Source organism: Salmo trutta, chromosome 20 (genome assembly GCF_901001165.1).
Source record: "Salmo trutta chromosome 20, fSalTru1.1, whole genome shotgun sequence".
In the NCBI taxonomy this organism is placed as follows: domain Eukaryota; kingdom Metazoa; phylum Chordata; class Actinopteri; order Salmoniformes; family Salmonidae; genus Salmo; species Salmo trutta.
Window position 1 is genome coordinate 25,153,722 of NC_042976.1, and position 27,932 is coordinate 25,181,653.

The following is a 27,932-nucleotide window of genomic DNA, read 5'->3' on the forward strand; positions in this document are numbered from 1 at the left end:
GCCCCAAACTTGGTGGGTGTCAAAATAGCTAGCCGTGATGGCCGGGCTATGTACTCAGAATATTGCAAAATGTGCTTTCGCCGAAAAGCTATTTTAAAATCTGACACCGCGATTGCATAAAGGAGTTCTGTATCTATAATTCTTAAAATAATTATGTATTTTGTGAACGTTTCTCATGAGTAATTTAGTAAATTCACCGGATGTTTGCGGTGGGTATGCAAGTTCTGAACATCACATGCTAATGTAAAAAGCTGGTTTTTGATATAAATATGAACTTGATTGAACAAAACATGCATGTATAACATAATGTCCTAGGAGTGTCATCTGATGAAGATCATCAAAGGTTAGTGCTGCATTTAGCTGTGGTTTTGGTGACATGTATGCTTGCTTTGAAAATGGCTGTGTGATTATTTTTGGCAGGGTACTCTCCTGACAATCTAATGTTTTGCTTTCGCTGTAAAGCCTTTTTGAAATCGGACAATGTGGTTAGATTAACGAGAGTCTTGTCTTTAAAATGGTGTAAAATAGTCATATGTTTGAGAAATTTAAGTTATAGGATTTTTTAGGTATTTGTATTTCGCACTACGCGATTCCACTGGCTGCGTCCCACCTCGCCCAGACAGGTTAACAAACTATAGTTTTGGCAAGTCGGTTAGGACATCTACTTTGTGCATGACAAGTAATTTTTTCAACAATTGTATGCAGACAGATTATTTCACTTATAATTCACTGTATCACTATTCCAGTGGGTCAGAAGTTTACGTACACTAAGTTGACTGTGCCTTTAAACAGCTTGGAAAATTCCAGAAAATTATGTCATGGCTTTAGAAGCTTCTGATAAGCTAATTGACATCATTTGAGTCAATTGGAGGTATACATGTGGATGTGTTTCAAGGCCTACCTTCAAACTCAGTGCCTCTTTGCTTGACATCAAGGGAAAATCAAAAGAAATAAGTCAAGACCTCAGAAACAAATTGTAGACCTCCACAAGTCTGGTTCATCCTTGGGAGAAATTTCCAAACGCCTGAAGGTACCACGTTCATCTGTACAAACAATAGTACGCAAGTATAAACACCATGTGACCACGCAGCCGTCATACCGCTCAGGAAGGAGACGCGTTCTGTCTCCTAGAGATGAACGCACTTTGGTGCGAAAAGTGCAAATCAATCCCAGAACAACAGCAAAAGACCTTGTGAAGATGCTGGAGGAAACAGGTACAAAAGTATCTATATCCACAGTAAAACGAGTTCTATATCGACATAACCTGAGAGGCCACTCAGCAAGGAAGAAGCCACTGCTGCAAAACTGCCATAAAAAAGCCAGACTACGGTTTGCAACTGCACATGGGGACAAAGATCGTACTTTTTGGAGAAATATCGTCTGGTCTGATGAAACAAAAATAGAATTGTTTGGTCATAATGACCATCGTTATGTTTGGAGGAAAAAGGGGGAGGCTTGCAAGCCGAAGAACAACATCCCAACCGTGAAGCACGGGGGTGGCAGCATCATGTTGTGGTGGTGCTTTGCTGCAGGAGGGACTGGTGCACTTCACAAAATAGATGGCATCATGAGGATGGAAAATTATGTGGATATATTGAAGCAGCATCTCAAGACATCAGTCAGGAAGTTAAAGCTTAGTCGCAAGTAGGTCTTCCAAATGGACAATGACCCCAAGCATACTTCCAAAGTTGTTGCAAAATGGCTTAAGGACAACTAAGTCAAGGTATTGGAGTGGCCATCACAAAGCCCTGACCTCAATCCTATAGAACATTTGTGGGCAGAACTGAAAAAGCGTGTGCGAGCAAGAAGGCCTACAAACCTGACTCAGTTACACCAGCTCTGTCAGGAGTAATGGGCCAAAATTCACCCAACTTATTGTGGGAAGCTTGTGGAAGGCTACCCGAAACGTTTGACCCAAGTTAAACAATTTAAAGGCAATGCTACCAAATACTAATTGAGCGCATGTAAACTTCTGACCCACTGGGAATGTGATGACAGAAATAAAAGCTGAAATAACTCATTCTCTCTCCTATTATTATGACATTTCACATTCTTAAAATAAAGTGGTAATTCAAACTGACCTAAGACAGGGTATTTTTATTAGGATTCGATGTCAGGAATTGTGAAAAACTGAGTTTAAATGCATTTGGCTAAGGTGTATGTAAACTTCCGACTTCAACTGTACATATACACATTCATACACACACATATATACATGTCCGTATGTATACCTGGTCAGTAGGGGGATACAGTGGTTGGCTGCTATGCGTCCTAACATGCCGATGCTGGCCAGCTGATCTGAGAACAGCTCTCTGTCATCCTCCTGTAACTCGTTAATCTCATCCTCCTCATGAGATGCCACGCCGTTCACCGTCTGGAGGGAGGGAGGGACCATGACATTAAAGAGGAACCGAGACCAAGCAAGGAGAAGAGTCAGATGAAGAGAGAGCGAGGAAGAAAGAAAACAGAAAGAGAGTGATGGAATGTATGACAAAGGAGTTAGAAGATGTGGATCATGGTGGATTGACTGTTGAAAGCGCTGACATATCATTTACCCATAAAAACAATTGACTGACTGCTTATTTGAAACTAGATTGATGTGTGTGTGTGTGTGTGTCTCACCAGGTTGCGGGTGCCGTCAGGAGCAGCCAGGTGACACTGGATGTAGGAGTTGAAGACCTGAACAGCGGGCTGGACGAAGCAGCCGCGGGGGAAATGTTCATCATCCTGAACCAGGGTCAGCCATGACTCTAAGAGCTTGTCATACGCCTCCATGTATACCATGTCATCCTTATCCAGCTAGAAGGGAGAGAGAAAAAGAGAGTGAGAGAAGGGAGGAGAGTAGAGAGACTCATTGAATGTGCGTTTTCAACGCAACAGAATGAAAAATAAAAGAATGGAGCAACTATGGAATGTTCCTGCAGTAAGGTTTGAGTGTAATGCTGACCACTTCCTCCAGGGCGGCGCTGCGTCCAAAAGAGCAGGTGAGGAGGGTGAGACAGTTGATGAAGGAGGTGAAGAGCTCGCTGGGCAGGGCAGTCAGGATGACACGGGGAAATGTGCTGATCAGGTTGGAGATGATGTTAGAGATACCTACTGCCTCAGAGTCCTCGATTTCTATCCTGGGGGAGGAACACAAACAAAACACAACCATAGAGGAATGTTGGCCAATTTCATTCAAAATCAGACAAATATGAGTAAAAAAACAAATAAAATGTATTTCAGAAAGATATGTTTGAAACAGGTATGGTATGAAAGCAGACGCAGTGCTGCCCAGTGAGTGAGCACTGAGCAGTACCTATTGCCTGGGTAGGGCCATGTTTCCACAGCCCCAGTTAGAGTACTGTCTTGAGGCCTGCTTGCCGTAGCTAGCCTACTGCCTAGAACAGTGCGGCTCGCTAAACCTTATCTGATAGATTTCAATAGCAAGCAGAGCTGTTCAACCACTGCAGATTGGCCATCCTGCCCGCATGGTTTTCCGATGATGCAACTGGAAAAAAGCTCCAGGAATAGGTGATTACGGAGAGAGTGAGCAGGCAAGCGAGCCCCTAACTCACTGCGCCTACTGAGTCACGAGTTCCGAGCACAAGTGTGGGTGTGTGTGTGTGTTTTATTTATACATTCGAGCAGAGCCCTGTTGATTCAGATAAGTACTACTTCAACTGAGAGGACACACAAGTCGATTACATACAAATCACATTTTTCATGCTACCAGCCTCCAGTCCAAATAATCCCACTAACACACATACACATACAGCCCATCATAATCATCATGCAGTACTGATAAACAGGCCCAAGTATCAAATTCATTTAAAGCTTCTTGCATGCACAGAGGGCAGCAGTGTTTCTAGCCCTGGATTGGGTCCATTGAAACCAACCAGAATTAGTCTAAGGCTCTGACAGACTCACCCATTGATCATGCTGAGAAGCCCCTCCACCAGGTGGGCCAGGTAGGAGACCTGGGCACTCTCATCAGGGAAGATTGGGCCATGCATGGAAGCCAGCTGGGCCAGGCACTGCAGGGAGTCCTGGGCCATGTCTGAGTCCTCACGGATCTTTATGTGGACCTGAGTGGAGGGGAGCATGGAAGGTTATAATTAAATAGTTGTTCTTTTGAGCAAGGGAGACATAACATACAAGCTCTTGCCCATGTTAGTTTTAAAGGACAGAGAATATCATTTTTCTGATGACGATTATGATGATTGTGTGAGACCATGAATGTAAAATGAGCAGAGCCGTGAAAGCAGCTGGATGAAAACCTATCCAGGTTATTTTATCTACAAAGACTGGGCTGTAATGGAATAGACAACAAATATGATTTGTACCTCCCGTACAACATTGTGCATCTCAGACAAAGTGACACGGCTCCTACACACACCTGACCAGGGCCGGTTATGCCACGGGTACAACTGACAGAGCCACAACTCTCAATGCAGTTTCAGTAGTTTCTGTTTACAACCAGAAAAAGACAGCATTATAAGACAAACTGAAGAGACAGACTCACCGTCTTCTGAAGCAAAGTGAACAGAGAATGAATGCTCAAAATGCCAGCCACTGGACCCAGACACAGTAACTCTGGAAGTCAACACAGACAATACCACTCGATCACAGAGCCAGTCTGAAACTTTCCGAGGCCGTCTCAGTCAAACCCAGAGTCAGTCAGTAGTGAGAGAGAACCTGTAATTCTCTGTCAGAGAAGTTGCATGGTGAATCGGATGCGTAGTGACCGGGCAGTGAGGCGGCTTCAGCTCCACTGTGGAGCAACGTGTGCTATCACTGACAGGCAGTTCAATGTGGACGCCTGGCTCTGAACTCTGTCTATTCTCTCGGTCTTTCTTTTTCTGTTATAGACCCTGAAAAAGCCCAGGTGCTAGCCACACAATCCCAACGCAACCCCAAACAGCTCCAGAACACTCTCCCCACCTCAAGTCTCCTTTCTTCCTCTGAGAAACTCCTTCTCTCAACCTCCCTGTCTCACTCCCTTTCTGGCTTTCCCTCCCTCCCTCCCCCAGCTGTAGTGGTTGGTTGTCGGCCACTGTGTTCCAAGGACTCTGATGCTAATGTAGTGTAGCAAAGAGATCTCTGCTGCTGGTGAGTGCTGCTGCTGCCCTCTCCAGAGTCTGAAGTCATTCTCTGGAGGAGTGGAGGGAAGGAAAGAGGGAGAGAGAGAAAAAGAACGCAAGGCCAAAGGTCGCACACCGCACGCGCTCTAAAAACAGCTGCACCAACGAACATCCGCGCAACGCTAGCTATGCCAATCGCCTCGAGTACGACTATAGTTAGAGACAGGCAGGGGGGAATCAAAACAAGACTGGGTACTCCTCTGCGGAGAGAATGAATCTCCTATTTATAGCAGGAGACAAAGCCTGGTGTCTGTTTCCTCAGGGGGATTGAAGGCTCCCCTTTCTGTTTTTTTTTTATTAACTGAGCGCTTCCGTATGATTGTCTCCCTCTCTCTCCTTTTCTCACTCCTTCGTTTGTCAGATTCAATTACTGTCGCCCAGGGTAGAATCAGCCATCGTCACATCCTTATAGGCTCAGCTCTACAGGCGCAGCCCTGATTGGGTTTACTGGGCAAACAGAGCTGGAGTGTACGTGTGAGAATGACAAATTAAAGCCACTCTCACAAGCCAAAACCAACTCAAACCACAAACAAAAACAGTCGTAGACCCAAATTACAGCTGGTGGGGAAAATGTTAACTTAGAGCTCATTCCGCTAGGTGTTAAAAAAACAGAGGGGATGGATACAATGTATTTTGAGGGTGGCGTCGTTCCCATGGCCGATATATCCTCCCCGGCCTAGACCAATTTCTCAGAGTGGAACTGAGAACGCAATTCATTCAAATTACCTTGAACATTTGTTATTTCTTTCAGATCTGTTAGTCACTGAACTGAAGCTTCAACTTTGCAATGTAAAGGACCTAGGTGATTCTCTGTACCTGGAGGGAGACCTCTTTCGCCAAATTCTGCCCCTCTTCAACCCTCCTAGACCACTTTGCTTCCAGAGTAGGGTCATTTAAAGGGAGATTGACACCTACACAGGGGGGAGATGGACCCCCTCAGGGTCCTTAAGGTATGCGAGGCGGGGGGTGTTAACGGGGCCCCCTAATCTAGGGCCCTATAAAATCTGTCTTATTTTCCCCCAAAATTCTGTTTTCTCCTGGGTTTCCATTTCTACCTGTTTTTACCTCAAAATCATACGTTTCAAATAGAAAAACAACAGAATTGGATGTTCTAAATCCCCAACAACGCTTAAACCACATAAGGAGAACACTTTTTAGGTCTGGTGAAAAACAGAAGACATTAGATTTTTTGGGTGTAGTTACCCTTTAATGCAAGTGGGCACCAGCCAGATACCGTTGTTTGGTTAGCTATGTTTCTGTAGCGCTCATGTGATTACAGAATCATGATACAATTTTGCCAGGTAGGCATAGGCTACTGTGTAGTTAACATTTAATTGAGAAGGTTTTTGGGAAAGCCTTTCCATCTACCAGAAGGTTATCATTAGCATCACAGACACGCACGCGCACACATTCTTGTGTCGTTCCAGAAAGTTGCAGGAAAATACAAATCATTGATGCATTTTGTTCATGTCTTATGATTAAAAAAATAAAAATGGTTGAAATCCATTTGTCTGGATTCTGTGATCCCGTCCGCAACGGCAATTTTATAGGGCCTTAATAACCCCAGGGTTAGCGTGTAATCCTGCCATCACTCTGTTTGAACTCTGACCCTGGCGGCACGTGTCTGGACGGCCCCCTCCATGGGCCTTCACCCTCACAGCTGAGGATTGAGGAGCAGCAGCTGAGCACCCACCAAAACACACACACACACACACACACACACACACACACACACGACAAACAGTTGCACTACAGCAGTCTTACAATAACAAACACCCCATCTACCACAGAGGGAGGTAAGAGACACTAGCCCTGTTAGACCAATATGCTGGTCAGTGGTCAGACAATACAATAGATCTTCTGGTCTCAAACCACTCCATGAAACGAGAGGGGGTTACACATTTAGAACTTTGCAGAGAAGCTGGACAAAAAAAGGCCATAATACAAAAGATATCTTTCTCTATGGGCCTCTCAACCTCAGTCATCCAACAACATATCTCATGTCAATTGTAGAAATTGAGAGATGCAGAATAGAGAGAAGCATCCAGTTGGGGATATTGCCTGGAGGAGAAGGGAGCAGTATTTGGCAGAGAGAGCCTGGATGCTGAGGGAGAGTTGACTGATTTGTTCCACACTCAGACACAAACACTTTATAAAAACAAGTTTCACTACCATATCTACACGTCACCTCGGAAAAATACTACTACACTGCAATAAAGATCATTTTTAATACATGCCTCACTATAAAATATGTCATATGTTTCACATGCCTCATAAAATACACAGTTCAAACCCTCCCTCTCCTAATCTGTGGTAAGAACTACAAGAGAAGACAAATGGTCAAAGAACAGTCAGCAGGACACAAGGATATTCTAGCTACAGAGAGACGAAAAGGAGAGAAAGATAAGACTCACGGTGAAGAAGAGGTCCATGACGCGGGTGTCAAGCAGGGCTTCTCTCCAGGTCTCTGTGGGCTTCAGCATCACGTTCTGGGTGGACTCAAACATGGCGATGTAGTGGCGCCCCAGTGACCCCCAGGTTAAGGCCAACAACATAAGGAACGCTGACTCTCTCACACGGAGTCTCTGTCACTAGAGCCCTCTCTGTCAGTCACAATAGAATCTGGTCCCTCACCCTCTCTTTATCCTCTCTGAGGTCTGAGTGCAGTGGAAACTTGTGGTTACTAACTCACTAGTTCTCGTTCATCAAGTCTGCCACGCTCTCCCTCCCCGACCCTCTTGCCCTCTCTCTCACACTCAAGGCTGTCTCTATCTTTCCTTCACTCTGTCTTTTTCTCTCCCGTCTGTGCTGAGGCCCAGTGAGGAAACTCCCACAGGAAAGCCAGTCACTGGCACAGACCAAGCATTCCACTGGGCAGGACCAACAGTCACTCCCAAACACACCCTACACAATCGTGCTACCGAGACAGGTGCGTTTCTGTGCCCCTCACCCCATAGCAGCCTTGCCTTTTTGGCCATTTAAACAGCCCTGGTCCACCAGAATGCTAAGTGAACACACCGAGAGAGAACGTGTGAGAAGCCTCTTGGGAAGAGTGTTGGAAACAGGGGTATTAACTCTAGAGCCCAACCACCAGTGTTCATATGTGTGAGAGATTTACCTTACTGACAACCATGTACGTATCAATCAAATAAAAATATGATTTTGGGGTATATACTCAAGCAATTTGGAATGGATCTTAGATAGAATAATGGATACTCTTCACTTTACGTAGTGTAAAGTAAAGAAGGTCATGTGTCTGTATGAGCATGAATGTACATGCTTGTGGATGGATGGATGTGCTCAGTCAGGTGACTTTTTCCACATATCACCCGTCTCTATCATCACTGTCCAACCTTCCAGCACCCTCCAGAATAAGCAACAGTACTCTGTTACCTCGCCTACAGAGACAAAGGAAGAGGAGACGTAGAGACAGAGACCTCCTGCTGGGCTCTAAACCCTGCTGCACTAAAACGGGTCTGGATGACAGGTCAAACATCCAGCAACACTTTTAGAGCGTTGTTTTAGTATCAAACATTTACAGTTGTCCATCAACTGTCTCTCAATTTACAGTTCTGTCAACAGCGTTGCAACTCATAAGACAACTGTGCCATCTGTAGAAATTAGATGACTGTTTAAGTATCTTAACACTATTGGTGTAAACACACTGTGTTGAGTAGTACTTGAAGTCTATATAGAAGTGTGTTTACTTATAGTGAAAGCCTATATTAAACTCATCTAGGTATTTTCTGTCCAGATGACTTGAGGCCATTGTATTTAGATACTGTACATCGACAGTGAACGTGTTAAGAGTGCAAAACTATGTTAAGGAGTGGTAGGGTTTAAGTGATACATCCTCCACTAAGTCTTGCTTGCAGCCTTGCCATATGAAATAACACTGGAGGAACGCCCATCACCCCCACCCTCTTCTGCCCTAATGCTCTCCCCAATAGGGTTGGCCCGATAAATGACTAAATCGAATATCGTGATATTTGACATTGACGATATACATCGTGAAGAGCAAGATGATTTATTGTGATGTGCAAGACTATACTCTATTTGACTTTACAAATCAAAAATGGGCAGTTTTATAATTTAAGACTATATCAATATGTTGAAAATAAAGCCTAAATCAAGAGTTCTCAAACGTTTTCGGGCCGGGGACGCCTTTTGTGATAGCAAATTCATCAGGTACCCTCTCATAAATCGGGAGGGAGATCAAAATAGCATACAAGGAATTTACTAGGACTTCGGCAGTACATGACGGGACGAACCAAGTCTAGAGGATCTGGGAAGGAACATTTTAATTCCACATATTGAATGCGTTTTGATGTTGCAGTTTTAAAGCTAATATCCTACAATTCTACAAATATTTCCACAAGGCAGAGAAAACGTTGCAGTTTTATAGATTCAATTAGTGCATTTATGTAAAACAAATAAAAATAAGTATTCCATGTGGCTGCGGTCCGGATTTTCTGGAACCCGAATTTCCGCAGCTATTGATAGATATTTCTGCGCATGTACAGGAATAAAAAATAAAAAGTGGAGCTGTTGCCCCCTCCGTAGTTTATACTCAGTGTTCCCACCGCTTCGCTGCCTCTTCATTGACATGGGAGGGGGAAACTTCATGTTGTACACTAAAAACACGATCGACATGTTCGAACTATGCATTCATGCCTCAAGCGCGACTTCATGTTATTTTTTCATGTTGTACACTACACAAAAGACATGATCGACATGTTCATACAAACTGTTGTAAGAGTATATTTAGGCAAGCAAAACAAAAGCAACAGATAGAGGGAGTCAACAAAGCAATTACTTTCTCATCATTACAAACATTGGCTAGATCTTTTTTCATCAACTATCGCTACGATATGGCAGCATGAGGAATAATCGGGTGCCGGGCGATGCAAAACAAAGTTGCCCATTGTCAGACTGATTACCGGTCCGGATACACAGCTAGGTAGCCTACTCGTGTGTTACTTGCATGATCTTAAGGTGGTTAAAACGCAGATAGTTTTTTGCCCCAATGCAAAACTCAAGGAGTTGCATTCCTTTCAGTAACCCTGGCTAGTGGCTACGACATGGCAGCAACTATAAAGATTAGCCTACATTATCACACAAAACATTGATTGTTTTTACTCCAATGCAATGTGTGCACCCAGCTTGTAGTTTTGATGTCTTCACTATTATTCCACAATGTAAAAAATAGTACAAATAAAGAAATCTTTGAATGAGTAGGTGTGTCCAAACTTTTGACTGGTACTGTGTGTGTGTTACATTTAAAGAAAACTGGCCACGGACTGCTTGCAGTACCTCTGCGGATCCCTAGCCGGTCCGTGGATCCCACTTTGAGAACCCCTGGTCTCTAAATGAATAGAAATGTGAAAAACAAAGATGTTTTATTGTCACATACACCGGATAGGTGCAGTGAAATGTGTTGTTTTACAGAGTCAGCCATAAACTAAGCTCTATTTTTTTCACTACACAATTTATGAGAATGTGACTATAATATTGGAAATAAGCACACAAACGTCCCAAAATGATTATATCGGATATCGCAATATTTGGAGTAGCATACGGAGAAGCGGTCTCCCCAAATATTTCCCGATTCCCCCTCACCTGTGCATGAGTTGGGACAGCCGTCCCCAAGACAGCCTTTGGTGTGTGTGTTTATGTCAAGGTCCCCAGTGGGTCAAGGCAAGGAGCAGGACATAGGGGTTGTGTCATCCACAGTAGCCATTCAGAGCACCTGACCAGCCTTGAGCTTGACACGTCTCCATCCCGACTCTGGGGTTAACATCAGCGTGGAGAGACATGCTGTCTTACTAACGCAGGGGCCACATGCTGGGCCCAGAGGGGGGAGTGTGGCGCAGACAGATGACACACATGCCACACGGTTGGTTTGTGAAGGATTGAGCCGCTGTGGTGTTTTAAAAAGAGTCTTTAAAAAGGAGAGGGGGGGGGGCTAACAGGCTACAGCTGCCAGGCATGCAATTAAGGAGTGGCCCCTTGATACACACACGGTCACGGACACACACACTCAAATTCAGACAGAGACATGTCTGATACACATGGACAGAAGGCCACACCGCTTTACCTTCCCAGAAGTCTCCATAAATCTGTTCTCCATTCAAACAAGCATCCAGACAGCACACACACCAGGGTTTCCGTTAGGAAAATGTGGCGCCGGACAAGTGACCTGGAAGATTTTAATTTATCGGACATTTGAGAAATGTATCGGTCATCCATATGCATTGCATGTCCACCCACGCAGCCAGAGCCATCAATAAACAAGAGATGTTGGCCAAATGAGCCACAATTACAAAAACACAATTCCTTGAATTTCCTTTAGCAGACAATCTTAGGCAAAGAGACTTACAGGAGCAATTAGGGTTAAATGCCTTGATCAAGGGAACAGAGATTTTTCACCTAGTCAACTCAGGGTTTCGAACCAGCAACCTTCCGTTTACTGGCCCAACGCTCTTACCGCAAGGCTACCTATGTAAAACTTCATAGCCTACTGTTGTATAGGTTTTACTTTCTTAAAACAATAATTGTCCACCTCACAGTTCAGTTGTCAGAGATTTGAGCACTAAATGCATCGGCATTGCATGCATCGTACGATTTTAAATATATAAAAAGGAAGAGAAGCTTAGGCCTAGCCCCAGAGAAAGAGATATGCCGGTGGCATGCTACAACACAGACATGCATTTCTTTACCCTTGTCAGATAGCCTCTTCCTGTACGTCTATACGTCTATATCTGTGTTGCAGACGCAGTAGCCTAATTCATTCATTTTCTATCCCAACATTTTTCTAAAGATAAGCATCATATTGTTAGATTATAGGAGTAACTCTGGTAGGCCAAAAAAATTATTCCTCACCTCAAGTTCAACTGTTGGAGTCAGTAGGAGCGCCGTTGCCTGCAGTATAATAGGCTAATAGCCGAATCAACAGCCAAATAATTGTCTGCTCTGTATTTAGTTTAAGATGGGTTATAAGCAGGCCTGTCTTAAAATAAATATCATTAGCCTATTGCTATCATTTGTTGGGTATGTTAGGTGGTAATTTGTTGGTAATTGCTGCAATATAGACTATTCAAAACTTTTGGGAAGGTTTAAACCCGTTAGCCAGTGTTTTGTTTCATTCTGTTGAGCCATTTTCTTTGGCCAAATTAAGTTTCAACTGTAACGTTGTGTTTGCCACAATATACACTGAAGAAAAAGAAAACGCAACATATAACAATTTCAAAGATTTTACTGAGTTAATGTTCATATAAGGAAATCAGTCAATTGAAATGAATTCATTAGGCCCTAATCTATGGATTTCACATGACCGGGAATACAGATATGCATCTGTTAGTTAAAGATACCTTAAAAAAAAGGTATGACCACCATTTGCCTTCACAGGAGATTGTGGTCTGTGGAAATTCGTCCCACTCCTCTTCAATAGCTGAGCGAAGTTGCTGGATAGTGGCAGGAACTGGAATACGCTGTTGTACACATCGATCCATAGCATCCCAAACATGCTCAATGGGTGACATGACTGGTGAGTATGCAGGCCATGGAAGAACTGGGACATTTTCAGCTTCCAGGAATTGTGTACAGATCCTTGCAACATGAACAGGGGAGGAATGGCACGACAATGGGTCTCAGGATCTCGTCACGTTATCTCTGTGCATTCAAATTGCCATTGAAAAATGCAATTGTGTTCGTTGTCCGTAGCTTATGCCTGCACATACCATAAACCCCACCACCACGGGGCACTCTGTTCACAATCTTGACATAGGCAAACTGCTCGCCCACACAACGCCATCTGCCAGGTACCGTTGAAACCAAGACTCATCTGCCAAGAGCACACTTTTACAGCGTGCCAGTGGCCATCAAAGGTGAGCATTTGCCCACTGAAGTTGGTTACGACGCCGAACTGCAGTCAGGTCATGACCCTGGTGAGGACGACGAGCACGCAGATGTGCTTCCCTGAGACGGCTTCTGACCGTTTGTCCAGAAATTCTTTGGTTGTGCAAACCCAGTTTCATTAGCTGTCCAGGGGGCTAGTCTCAGACGATCCCACAGGTGAAAAAGCCAGATGTGGAGGTCCTGGGCTGGCGTGGTTACACATGGTCTGCGGTTGTGAGGCTGGTTGGACGTACTGCCAAATTCTCTAAGATGACATTAGGTGGCTTATTGTAGAGAAATGACATTCAATTCTCTGGCAACAGCTCTGGTGGACATACCTGCAGTCCGCATGACAATTGCACACTCCCTCAAAACTTGACACCTCTGTGGCATTGTGTTGTCTGACAAAACTGCACATTTTAGAGTAGCCTTCTATTGTCCCCAGCACAAGGTGCACCTGTGTAGTGATCATGCCATTTAATCAGCTTCTTGATATGCCACAACTGTCAGGTGGATGAATTATCTTGGAAAATGAGAAAATGCTCACCAACAGGGTTGTACACAAAGTAGTGAACAAAATGTGAGAGAAATAAGCTTTTTGTGCATATGGATCATTTCTGGGATCTTCTATTTCAGCTCATGATACATGGGACCAACACTTTACGTTTATATTTTTGTTCAGTGTAATAGCCTGCTCGTATTTTCCCTATAAAACACAGGCTTGACTTACTTTTGATATTACCCTAACAAAGTTTAGAAACCTTTGTGAAGGTTTGGTGTGGTGTAGCTATTATTAAGCTTTAGCTACTGACAATTGAACTTGAGGTGGACAATTATTGTTTTAGGAAAGTAAAAAAACTATTGGTTATAAAGTTTTGCATATGCTACTGGCTGGCAGGTAGCCTAGCGGTGGGCCAGTAACTGAAAGGTTGTTGGTTTGAATCCCTGAAACGACTAGGTGAAAAATCTGTCAATGTGCCCTTGAGCAAATGCTACATATCAAAACACAAGGAATAGTGTTTATGTAATTTGTATTTGGCTGTTTTTAGGACACATACATTTAGCTCATTTGGCCAATATCCCTCGTTTATTGATTGTGCTAGCTGCGCCAGGTCGGAGGTTTCTTTCTCACTCTCTTTCTACTCACGGATATGAATGCATATGGGCTCCCGAGTGGCGCAGCGGTCTAAGGCACTGCATCTAATTGCAAGAGGCATCACTACAGTCCATGGTTCGAATCCAGGCTGTATCACATCCGGCATTGGGAGTCCCATAGGTCGGCGCACAATTGGCCATCATTGTAGAATAGAATTTGTTCTTTACTGACTTGCCCAGTTAAAAAAATAATATATATAGATAGATGTCTGGTAAATTTCTCAAATGTCTGGTAAATTAAAATCTTCCCGGTCACGTTGTACAAAGACATATTTTCCTAACAGAAACCCTGACACACACAAACAAACACACACAGGACCATGTCTGGCATTCCAGACAGACACTCAACAAGCTGTGGGGTTTAAAGAGGCTGGCGGCAATCCACCCCCTCGCCTGTCCCCCATTAAAGAGGCCTGGTTATCAGGCTGCTATCTGGTATGGGCACAGACACACAGGGCCTCTTTGAAAGTGATACATAACCCTGGTTTGCAGCGACGCCACCTCAGATCCCTTTAAACACAGAGGCGGAAGAGAGAGGCTGCAAGTCTGAGTAGGATTAACGCTCCAATGAGCTCAACAGGCCAATGACACACAAGTGCACGCACCCACTCACACACACAGTCTTAGAACACACAAACACAGCCCAATGAAAGCAACAAATGAAAACATAAGTGGTACGACCATATGCCACACCCCAAACCTTTTACACTGTACCCAAGACAATCACATTTTCCTATGACTCACCTAACATACAATACCAATGTTTCTGATCAAACCAGTCTACAGTGTTTCCTCTAGGATTTTTCAGCAGTGGTGGCAAAGTTAGGGTGGCCAATGGCGCGGTTTTAAAGGCCCCCCTTTCGGCCGCAGAGACAATATTTTACAGTTTTGAAGCTAGTTTCTGCAATTCTACACATTTTGCCATGGGGCTCCATTATCTTTTCTAAATACTTTATATCTGCTTTTAGTCATTTAAGTCTACACGGAAAACGTTTTACCATCCCTAAAATTACAGTGCATTCGGAAAGAATTCAGACCCCTTGACTTATTCAATATTTTGTTACGTTAAAGCCGTATTATAAAATGTATTAAATAATAAATAAAAAACATTCCCTTAATCTACACACAATACCCCATAAAGCGAAAACAGGTTTAGACAAGGCACACACCAGTCTATATAAGGAACCACAGTTTACAGTGCATGTCAGGGCAAAAACCAAGCCATGAGGTTCAAGGAATTGGCCGTAGAGCTCAGAGATAGGATTGTGTCAAGGCACAGATCTGGGGTAGGGTACCAAAACATTTCTGCAGCATTGAAGGTTCCCAAGAACATAGTGGCCTCCATCATTCTTAAATGGAAGTTTGGAAACTCCAAGACTCTTCCTAGAGCTGGCCACCCCGGCCAAACTGAGCAATTATGTTCACTCTGACAGAGCTCCAGTGTTCTACTGTGGAGAAGGGAGAACCTTCCAGAAGGACAACCATCACTGCAGCACTCCACCAATCAGGCCTTTATGGTAGAGTGGCCAGACGGAAGCAACTACTCAGTAAAGGAACATGACAGCCCGCTTGGAGTTTGCCAAAAGGCACGTAATGGACTCAGACCATGAGAAACATGATTCTCTGGTCTGATGAAACCAAGATTAAACTCTTTGGCCTGAATGCCAAGTGTCACATCTGGAGGAAACCTGGCACCATCCCTATGGTGAAGCATGGTGGTGGCAGCATCATGCTGTGGTGAAGTTTTTCAGAGGCAGGGACTGAGAGACTAGTCACGATCAAGGGAAAGAAGAACAGAGCAAAGTACAGAAAGAACCTTGATGAAAACCTGCCCCAGAGCGCTCAGGATCTCCGACTGGGGTGAAAGTTCACCTTCCAACAGGACAATGACCCTAAGCACACAGCCAAGACAATGCAGGAGTGACTTCGGAACAAGTCTCTGAATGTCCTTGAGTGGCCCAGCCAGAGCCCGGACTTGAACCTGATCGAACATCCCTGCAGACCTAAAAATATCTGTGCAACCTGACAGAGCTTGAGAGGATCTGCAGAGATGAATGGGAGAAACTACCCAAATACAGGTGTGCCAAGCTTGTAGCGTCATACCCAAGAAGACTTGAGGCTGTAATCGCTGCCAAAGGTGCTTCAATAAGGTAATGAGTAAAGGGTCTAAATACTTAAGTAAATGTGATTTCATTTTTTATATACATTTGCAAAAATGTCAAACAATCTGTTTTTGCTTTGTCATTATGGGGTATTGTGTGTAGATTGATGTGGGAAAAAAACAATTGAATCCATTTTAGAATAAGGCTGTAACGTAAGAAAATATGGAAATAGTCAAGGGGTCTGAATACTTTCTGAATGCACTGTATTTTCAAAAACAATATTTAATACAATTCTTCCATGACCCAAAGGGAATAAACTGCTACCCACCAGTGGGTCCTAACCCACCAATGGGGAAACACTACGGACGCAAGAAAGGATATGATTGGGCGGCAGGAAGTTCCAGCTAAGAACCTGATTGGCCAGGGCCAGGTATCTCTGGAACACAGAGGACATCTGAGCGTTGAGGTTCTCTCTGCGACTGAACTCCTGCAGCACCTCCATGGTCAATACGAAGATCTGACGCAGGTTGTCCTCCTGAACATGAACACACATCAGAACAAAAACACACGCACAAAAGGTGTCAACACAAACACACACTTCTACCAAGCCAGAGAGAGCATAGCATTCAGTTAGAGAGGGACAGAGGAGAAAGGAGGAAAAAAGAGCAGGAGGAAAAAGGAGCAAGAGGAACAGAAGTCTGACCTGAAAGATGCGTTTGCAGCTGCCGTGGAACTCCATGTTGAGGCCGATATTACTGGTCTTACTGGAGCTGGAGAACTCACTGATGAGGGCCGTCAGGATGGAGCAGGCCAATGTCTGCTACAGGGGCACACACACAGGTCTGAGGTCACACACACACAGTCTGATGTCATATGTCACATTGAGGGTAGCTGACAGAGGACAGCAGCCGGCTTACTAAAGAGGACAGATCTAAATAGACCCAAGCCATGAAGCCCTCCCTGGCCTCCTGAAGAATGACTGCCATCTAGTGGAGACAGTTATACTACTGGGAGAGCTCATATCAGGTTGGTGAGACCAGAAATCTCAAAGGAACAGTGGGTACCGCATGGGCATTTAACTCCCGTTTTGGGGACCTGCGTGGTTCTGGTATCGGCTCCGACCAACATTTTAGCTTATAAATCAACCTGTGTGAAGCAGAATGTGAAATCTGACATCACTTTAAGCTGGGATGTCCCTCCGACCATTTCATTCGCTCTTCCGACTGGCCAACTCCTGGCTGAACCCTACGTAACAGCCCCTAACAACATATGCCTGGAATCCTTACATCATAATGCAGCAGAACGGAGTGGTTTCATCGCTGTGGCACATTCAGAGATATTTTAGATTACTATAAATCATTCATAGATTTTAAAACAAAAACACTGTCATAGATGGACAAGATTAATATAAGATGAAAGGCGAGTTCCTAACAAGTTCAGGAAGACACGCTAGAGGTCTGTGAGACACTCATAGAAATGGGGGCAGACGTTTTGATCAAGAAAGACCTTAAAAAATGTGTATATTTTCTTAACACTAAACATATAACTGTAAAATACATATTTGTAAGGAAGGTGAAATCCTATAGTTAGTTGTTTTATAATTTGATTATAGTATTTTTTAGAAAGCATATAATTAATTTCAAGCCTTATTCATACAGCTGTGTTGAATAGTAAATACAGTTCGGAAAGTACTCAGACCCCTTGACTTTCCAAAATTTTGTTAAGTAACAGCCTAATTCTAAAATGGATCAAACAAAATCCTCAATCTACACACAATAACCCATAATGACAAAGTGAAAAAAGGTTAAGACGTTCAAAATAAAACAACAAATACCTTATTTTAATAAGTATTCAGACCCTTTGCTATGAGATTCGAAATGGAGCTCAGGTGCGTCCTGTTTTCACTGATCATCCTGTTTCTACAACTTGGAGTCCACCTGTGGTCAATTCAAATGATTGGACATGATTTGAAAATGCACATGCCTGTCTATATAAGGTCCCACAGTTGACAGTGCCTGTCAGAGCAAAAACCAAGCCATGAGGTTGAAGGAATTGTCTGTAGAGACCTGAGACAGGATTGTGTCGAGGCACAGATCTGTGGAAAAGTACCAAAAAACATCTGCAGCATTAAAGGTCCCCAAGAACACAATGGCCTCCATCATTCTTAAATGGAAGAAGTTTGGAAACACCAAGACTCTTCCTAGAGCTGGCCACCTTGCCAAGCAATTGTGGGAGAAGGGCCATGGTCAGGGAGGTAAACAATAAACTGATGGTCACTCTGACAGAGCTCCAGAATTCCTCTGTGGAGATGGGAGAACCTTCCAGAAGGACAACCATCTCTGCAGCACTCCACCAATCAGGCTTTTATGGTAGAGCGGCCAGGAGGAAGCCACTCCTCAGTAAAAGGAACATGACAGGCCGTTTGGAGTTTGCCAAAAGGCACCTAAAGACTCTCTCTCAGACCATGAGAAACAAGATTCTCTGGTCTGATGAAACCAAGACTGAAGTATTTTGCCTGAATACCAAGCGTCACGTCTGGAGGAAACCTGGCACCATCCCTACGGTGAAGCATGGTGGTGGCAGCATCATGCTGTGGGGAAGTTTTTCAGTGGCAGGGACTGAGAGACTAGTCACGATCAAGGGAAAGAAGAACAGAGCAAAGTACAGAAAGAACCTTGATGAAAACCTGCCCCAGAGCACTCAGGATCTCCGACTGGGGTGAAAGTTCACCTTCCAACAGGACAATGACCCTAAGCACACAGCCAAGACAATGCAGGAGTGACTTCAGAACAAGTCTCTGAATGTCCTTGAGTGGCCCAGCCAGAGCACGGACTTGAACCTGATCGAAAATCCCTGGAGACCTGAAAATAGCTGTGCAGCAACGCTCCCCATCCAACCTGACGGCTTGAGAGGCTCTGTAGAGAAGAATGAAAGAAACTCCCCAAATACAGGTGTGCCAAGCTTGCAGCGTCATACCCAAGAAAACTCATTGCTGTAATCGCTGCCAAAGGTGCTTCAACATAGTACTGAGTAAAGAGTTTTATTTTTAATACATTTGCAAAAAAAATCTAAAAACCTGTTTTTGCTTTGTCATTATGGGGCATTGTGTAGATTGATGAGCAAAAAAAAACTGAATCAACTGTAGAATAAGGCTGTAATGTAGAAAAATGTGGAAAAAGTTGAAGTGTAAATACTTTCCGAAGGCACTGTACATCATAAAATATTTGTACTGTGTACTTGAGCTTGTGTCCTCAAAAGTGACTACTCCTCAGCAATGTATAGCTATTTTTACCAGAAAGGTGAGATTTGAACCTTTTTTTGGAGTATGCAGCATTACTAGTTATTGTTTATGGCCCTCTCGTGATAAATAATTACTTTTGGCGATAATGTTGATTACATACATTTTCAATTACATTTAGATACCTTTAACTGGTTTTAAAGCCAGAAGCAGAGTGAACATCTAATCACTATGGGATTTGTGGGAGTGGACTTGTGGAGCTCTTTTCCCATATCACTAACGAGTGTACTCCTTTCACGTCTTTGATAATTATGACATTCTGATGTTGTTTCCATTAATTGATCTTTTTCCCCAATCACATCGGATCTTTTCACATCAGATCTTTTTCAGAGTGGACTTGTTGATCTGAAAAAAGATCAGAATTGGGCTTCGGAGTCAAGTAGGCTGCGTTTACCTAGGAAGCACAAATCTTTTGACCAATAAGATCAGCTCTGAAAAATATATTACATGAAAAGATAGGATTGGTTAAAATAACATTTAGTGAGAAAAATATGAGAATTGGGCTGCCTGTGTAAACACTGCCTTATACATGTGTCTCGTGTCTGTGATAAATATAAGAATTAGACCGGTGTTTCTTACCACTGTGGGGTTGCCGCTGCTGATGAGCTGGCTGACTTCGTGGAAGATACCTTTACAGTTAATGGACTTGTCCAGAGAGCCTCTCTTCACTATGACCGCTACAGCCAGCAGGATCTGCTCCCGGACATACTTCTGTAGACTGGGGGGGAGAGAGGAGAGACATATTTTTAAACCTCATTACAGGCCTGCATGAAGTGAGATTGACAGATCCTTGAGAATCTAATTCATGCTGCCGCTACACACACGCCTACTTGGGTCTCTGTAAAACGTAGGTGAGGAGGAATGTCCGGAGTGACTCGATGCTGGCCTTCTCCAGTAGGATCCACTCCCGTACCACTGCCTCCATGACGGCCGTGGCTGCCTGGAACAGCACATAGTCCACCTTACTGGTCTCTGTGGAGGGTGACAGATGCACATGAATCACAGAGTAGCGTTAAGATTTCCCTTCACTGGAACTAAGGGGCCTAGCCCAAACCCAGAACATTATTCCTCATCCACCAAACTTTACAGTTGGCACTATGCTTTGGGGCAGGTAGCGTTCTCCTGGCATCCACCACACTCAGATTTGTCTGTCGGACTTGCCAGATGGTGAAACATGATTCATCACTCCAGAGAAAGCATTTCCCCTGCTCCAGAGTCCATTGGCGGAGAGCTTTACACCACTCCAGTCCAGTCGATGCTCGGCATTGCACCTGGCGATCTTAGGCTTGTGTGCGGCTGTCCGATTACGGAAACCCATTTCAGGAAGCTCCCGACGAACAGTTATTGTGCTGACGTTGCTTCCAGAGGCAGTTTGAAACTCGGTAGTGAGTGTTACGAGGACAGGCAATTTTTACTCGCTACGCTCTTCAGCACTTGGCGTCCCGTTTTGTGAGCTTGTGTGGCCTACCACTTTGCGGCTGAGACGTTGTTACTCCTAGATATTTCCACCTCACAATAACAGCACTTACAGGGCATACATTTTACGAACTGACTTGTTGGAAAGGTGACATCCTATGACAAGGCCACATTGAAAGTCACCGGGCTCTTCAGTAAGGCCATTCTACTGCCAATGTTTGTCTATGGAAATTGCATGGCTGTGTGCTCGATTGTATACACCTGTCAGCAATGGGTGTGGCTGAAATAGCTGAATCCACATATTTTTGTGTATATATAGTGTATTTCCATCAATTAATAGGCTAAAAAGCATTATTTCGCAATGGGATTTTTTTCTTCTCCCAGACAATTGGTCGGCACCAATTTCAATTAAATTGGCTTCTCTCTCAGTTATTTTAAATCTGCCAAACGCTGTCTAAAGGAAAAACTGTTATGGGCACACCTGCACACACACGGTATCATACATCACCCTCACAAACGTTTACAGATGCACAATTGAGAGTAGAGGTCGACCAATTATTACTTTTCAACGCCAATACCGATTATTGGAGGACCAAAAAAAGCTGATACCGATTAATTGGTCGAGAGAGATATATATATATATATAATGACAATTACAACAATACTGAATGAACAATGAACACTTATTTTAACTTAATATAATTCATCAATAAAATCATTTTAGTCTCAAATAAATAATGAAACATGTTCAACTTGGTTTAAATAATGCAAAAACAAAGTGTTGGAGAAGAAAGTAAAAGTGCAATATGTGCCATGTAAAAAAGCTAACGTTTAAGTTCCTTGCTCAGAACATATGAAAGCTGGTGGTTCCTTTTAACGTGAGTCTTCAATATTCCCAGGTAAGAAGTTTTAGGTTATAGAGAGAAATTGTCCTATAATAACTACACCATTTGTATTTCATATACCTTTGACTATTGGATGTTCTAATAGGTACTTTAGTATTGCCAGCCTAATCTCAGGAGTTGACAGGCTTGAAGTCAAACAGCAGAAGAGCTGCTGGCAAACGCAGTAAAGTGCTGTTTGAATGAATGCTTACGAGCCTGCTGCTGCCTACCACCGCTCAGTCAGACTGCTCTATCAAATCATAGACTTAATAATAATAACACAGAAATATGAGCCTTAGGTCATTAATATGGTAAAATCCGGAAACTATCATTTAGAAAACAAAATGTTTATTCTTTCAGTGAAATACAGAACCGTTCCATATTTTTTCTAACGGGTGGCATCCCTAAGTCTAAATATTCCTGTTACATTGTACAACCTTCAATGTTATGTCATAATTATGTAAAATTCGGGCAAATTAGTTGAGCTAGGTGGCCCAAACTGTTGCATATACCCTGACTCTGCGTGCAATGAACGCAAGAGAAGTTACACAATTTCCCTAGTTTAATATTGCCTGCTAAAATGAATTTCTTTTAACTAAATATGCAGGTTTAAAAAAAAATATATACTTCTGCGTATTGATTTTAAGAAACGCATTGATGTTTATGGTTAGGTACATTCGTGCAACGATTGTGCTTTTTCGCAAATGCGCTTTTGTTAAATCGTCCCCCGTTTGGCGAAGTTGGCTGTCTTTGTTAGGAAGAAATAGTCTTCACACAGTTCGCAACGAGCCAGGCGGCCCAAACTGCTGCATATACCCTGACTCTGTTGCACAGAACGCAAGAGAAGTGACACAATTTCCCTAGTTAAAAGAAATTCATGTTAGCAGGCAATATTAACTAAATATGCAGGTTTAAAAATATATACTTGTGTATTGATTTTAAGAAAGGTGTTGTTTATGGTTAGGTACACATTGGTGCAACGACAGTGCTTTTATCGCGAATGCGCTTGTTAAATAACCCATTTGGCGAAGTAGGCTGTGATTCAATGATAAATTAACAAGGACCGCGTCGATTATATGCAACGCAGGACAAGCTAGATAAACTAGTAATATCATCAACCATGTGTAGTTAACTAGTGATTATGTTAAGATTGATTGTTTTTTTAAGATAAGTTTAATGCTAGCTAGCACTTTACCTTGGCTCCTTGCTGCACTCGCATAACAGGTAGTCAGCCTGCCATGCAGTCTCCTCGTGGAGTGCAATGTAATCAGCCATAATCGGTGTCCAAAAATGCTGATTACCGATTGTTATGAAAACTTGAAATCGGCCCTAATTAACCGGCCATTCCGATTAATCGGTCAACCTCTGAGAGCATTCTGTCGGGCTGTATCACCGCCTGGTATGGCAACTGCACCGCCCTCAACTGGAAGGCTCTCCAGAGGGTGGTGCGGTCTGCACAACGCATCACCAGGGGCAAACTACCTGCCCTCCAGGAGACCTACAGCACCCGATGTCACAGGAAGGCCAAAAAGATCATCGAGGACAACAACCTCCGAGAGACTGAAAAACAGCTTCTATCTCAAGGCCTTCAGACTGTTAAACAGCCATCACTAACACAGAGAGGCTGCTTCCTACATACAGATAAAATCATAAGCCACTTTAATAAATGGATCACTAGTCACTTAAAAAAATGCCACTTTAATAATGTTTACATATCTTGCATTACTCATCTCATATGTATATACTGTATTTTATACCATCTATTGCATCTTGCCTACGCCGCTCAGCCATCGCTCATCCATATATGTACATATTCTTATTCCATCCCTTTACATTTGTGTGTATTAGGTAGTTGTTGTGAATTTGTTAGATTACTTGTTAGATATTACTGCACTGTCGGAACTAGAAGCACAAGCATTTTGCTACACTCGCATTAACATCTGCTAACCATGTGTATGTGACCAATAACATTTGATTTAGGCCTAACACACACAAACAAACATTATTGAGGAGCGTTTGAAGCTTTTTTGTTAGAGGGACACTTACCTAATATGTGCTTGCAGACAGCGAAGGGTGATTTGGACTTCCGGAAGGAGAGGAATACGTGTTCTGCGTGCTGCCTCTGTTCTGTATTGACCATGGACGGCGGTGCCTAAACACACACACACACACACACACACACACACACCATTTGTGTACAGTCAATTACACCATATCTCAACTAAGTCACACACACACACCTTAAAAGACCCCCAAAATATACACAACTAAACACACACATACGCGGTAAGCCAAGGAGTGTGGCTAGAATGGCGCTCGGCAGGAAAATCACAATCCAGGTCTAATTGCAGTAAAATAAGCTATCTGACTCACGTCACGGTGGCCAGGAATGAGGCGAGAAAGACCATTTTATCTCTCCTGACCACAGGCACGACAGGGGCTTCCTTCCCATGCCCACCCCTTCCCCTGAACATACACACGTCACACACATTTAGAAACTATTGGACCAGAATCTGTTAACTAGCGAACCTCTTATTCAACACAGTTACATAATTATGTGGCTAAAACAATAGCAAGGATAGAATAAACTCAAAGATGAAGAATGTTATTCGAAGTAACTGGCACGAGCTCCCCAGAGTACTTCAATCACCAAGCATGGTGCTTAATCAAGTGTGTGATCGATAACCTTTAGCCAACTACTGTACTAGCAAGCCAACCCTTCCTGGTGGTTAAGCTAATTGTTTCCAATATATGACTTTTCCTTTACTAAAAGCTGTGCTTTGTGATATATTCAGGGAATTGAGACAGTGCCCTCCTTGACTGTTGCATAACGTTGGTGACAAATAGACGGTAAAGTCAGTAGCTAGCTAGCTAACGTTAGGTGGAACATGGTGAATCAACAGCGTGTCTAACGACGCGGGCTGCAATGGGGATGTTCACCGAACTGTCTAGTGTGGAAGAAATACAACTTGAGTATTGAATCAAACTAACTAGCTAAACAAGTGTGTGGTTCCCTGTAAACATGAGTGTTCTACTAGTGAAGTTTTTAGGAAACATCGTCACAACAGACACTGTCACACATAGCTAGCGGCTTCTGGGGATGATGGCTATGCTAGATTTTTGCAGGATGGAGACAGCACTGCGCCACGCATCAGTATCCTTCTCCGATAAATAACTGTGCCCGCTAAATCGCTCGCCGTCACATAACTCTCAATAAAACCAAGAACTAAACACATACCAAAAAACTTTAAAAAATAGATTATATTTCTCACCATTAAAACTTTGGCAGCGCTTTCCAGCTGTGAAATCACTTCTGGTGCACCAACCGCCGCCATCATTGTCTCTCTTCAATGACGCGCCGTGCGCTGAATTGTGGGATTAGAGGTACTCTGGGCCAATTTGATAGTGGAGACTTCTACAGGGAGTTTCAGTACAGCGCGTGGCTCTATGGAGGATATGTAATAAAAAAACCAGCAATAAAATATTGAACATAAGGTCTTAATTTTTACAAGCCAAGACGCTTGCAAACGTCATATGTTGTGATACCTTAATGTTTATAAATGATTCCTACCACCAGGAGAGCGCACCAAAAAAGTCACAAAATCATTTGAATCCTTTTGTCAAAATGGCTTATTGAAAGATTTGCACTCAAGTGGGCCTTTCTTGAAAGTTTTTTTTACAATATTGATAAAGGTGGTCATTATTACTACTAAAATAAACCCCCATTATGCCTATTTATTAAGAATGTCTAAATGACATATTACCAGAGATCTATGTTATTACCTTTACCTTATCATAACCCCCAGAGAACCTATTCTGTTCATAATGTTATGGTTGTCATAGCATAGGACACAAATTATACCTATTAAAAAAAGTGATGTTGCTCTCATGAAATGTAATTCCTTGCCCCACTAGCCTTTCATAGAAAATATATTGTTTTACATGTGATTTTACAGCTTCAAATGATGATGTAAATGACTTTAAAGAGATATGTCATTTATGAAAAAATATGCAGCCACATTTCTTAGAACTAGGTGACAGCTAAAGACCTACCAGTTATGTCTAAATGGTGTGTGTGTCATTCAAATCTGAGCCAACAACATCATCTGTTGTCATTTGATTTCATATGTTGTATGTTGTACTTCTGATTGTTCTATCTCATTGTTTCCTTCAGTAAGATAAATATTTGACACTTCATGGTAGGGTTAACATATTTATTTTTGAAAATGTCATCAATTCGTACATAATTATTGGTGACGTGATAACTTCCTGAATACATACAATGCCTGTGCTGTGTAGGATAGATTGTGTGCTGGACTTCCTCCACTGGTAAAACGTTGATCAGAATCTACATGTTCATCCATCTACCACACATAAACCTCTTTCAATCAAGATGAATAACCTGCAGAGATTTAAGTTGTAATCAACCCCCATTTCAATATTTGACTATATTGCTCATCTTACCATTGATTAAATGGAACCCATGTTTCAGTTCACGTGTGCATCAAAAAATATACTTCAACCTTTTTAACACCTTCAGAGAGGTAGCCCACACAGTGAAATGACAGACTTGAGAAAAATTACAATTTATGTCAAAACACCTTGTAAGTGTTCTCTGTGTGTCTTGCTGCATTTCAATAGAATACTGAATAAAAAGATGTTCAGGTCTATATTTGAACACCCTCGTCCTTATACTGCTTTCTAAATAAATATTATGGTAAGATAAAAATGCATGTCACATTCTATGTCTCCATCTGATGGAAATGAACAGTTTAAATGGCATCTGAATTCATTCATGTTATGAAAATTATCTTGTATCAGTACCGTTGAAAATAGAGCAAAATAATATTGGGTACGGCCAGAATGCTGATTTTGGTATAGCTCACTGTATACAATTTCAAACTCTCAGGGGACAATCTTCTAATTATCCAAAGCAAAGCAACCCACAACTATCCACAATGGCCAAAACAACCACCCAAAACAACACTAGCTACCCAAAACAACACAACTACCCCCAAAATACCCCAAACTACCCCACAATGAACAATTACCCAAAACAGCTACCTCAAACAACCCTTAACTACCCACAATACCAAAAACAACCCCACAATTACCACCCAAAACATCACGACTACCCCCAAAATACCCAAAACTACCCCACAATGGCCAACTACCCAAAACAGCTACCGAAAACAACCCACAATGCCCAAAACAACCCTACAAACTAGTCTGGCTGACACCAAACTCGAAGTCTTGATGTTGTAGGCACAAAGTGTGGATAATGAAGGGGGATTTTTAACAGATTGGTTCTCCTATGTGTCTTTCTCACTAAAACACCCACATGGACAGCCACACACAGCCCCGAGCACCACCCCCTACCAACACAACTGTTGGATTTTTAAATCCAAAGGAGAGGTCAAACCCCCTGGGAAAAAAGAGAGAACCAAACAAAGCTCAAGCAACTTTTGTGTGAATATTGCTCCCTAGCTGTGTACCATGCGAGTCGTGTCAGCCAGGCTACTACAAAACCCCAAACTCTTCACTTTCACCTCTCTGGGATATGTGGCTAGCGTTGCCACCTCGACAACAGCCAGTGAAATTGCAGGGCGCCAAATTCAAAACAACAGAAATCTCATAATTAAAATTCTTCAAACATACAAGTATTATACACCATTTTAAAGATACACTTCTTGTTAATCCAGCCACAGTGTCTGATTTCAAAAAGTATTTACGGTGAAAGCACACCATACGATTATGTTAGGTTAGCGCCTAGTCACAAAAAAACATACAGCCATTTTCCAGCCAAAGAGAGGAGTCACAAAAAGCAGAAATAGAGATAAAATGAATCACTAACCTTTGATGATCTTCATCAGATGGCACTCATAGGACTTCATGTTCCACAATACATGTATGTTTTGTTCGATAGAGTTCATATTTATATCCAAAAATCTCAGTTTACATTGGCGCGTTATGTTCAATAATGTTTTGCCTCCAAAACATCCAGTGGTTTTGCAGGGAGCCACATCAATTTACAGAAATACTCATCATAAACGTTGAT

The 27,932-nt window shown here is 42.8% G+C and overlaps 1 protein-coding gene across 3 annotated transcripts in view; it reads right to left on the reverse strand.

The window, feature by feature from the left end:
• LOC115155757 (exportin-4) overlaps nucleotides 1–25,231 on the reverse strand; it is a 47,068-nt gene extending 21,837 nt beyond the window's left edge. For 2 of the 3 annotated variants that reach the window (XM_029702680.1, XM_029702681.1), the window contains exons 1-11: nucleotides 25,147–25,231; nucleotides 23,921–24,026; nucleotides 20,405–20,546; nucleotides 20,154–20,292; nucleotides 16,980–17,096; nucleotides 16,658–16,811; nucleotides 7,538–7,650; nucleotides 3,910–4,067; nucleotides 2,948–3,122; nucleotides 2,623–2,799; nucleotides 2,232–2,374 (exon numbers count right to left, since the gene is read on the reverse strand). In XM_029702680.1, the coding sequence (XP_029558540.1) occupies nucleotides 2,232–2,374; nucleotides 2,623–2,799; nucleotides 2,948–3,122; nucleotides 3,910–4,067; nucleotides 7,538–7,650; nucleotides 16,658–16,811; nucleotides 16,980–17,096; nucleotides 20,154–20,292; nucleotides 20,405–20,546; nucleotides 23,921–24,026; nucleotides 25,147–25,212 (1,490 nt within the window). In that variant the 5' untranslated portion in view covers nucleotides 25,213–25,231. The remainder of the gene's footprint in view (nucleotides 1–2,231; nucleotides 2,375–2,622; nucleotides 2,800–2,947; nucleotides 3,123–3,909; nucleotides 4,068–7,537; nucleotides 7,651–16,657; nucleotides 16,812–16,979; nucleotides 17,097–20,153; nucleotides 20,293–20,404; nucleotides 20,547–23,920; nucleotides 24,027–25,146) is intronic. The other variant, XM_029702682.1, reaches the window with a different exon arrangement.
• Nucleotides 25,232–27,932: the final 2,701 nt, after the last annotated feature.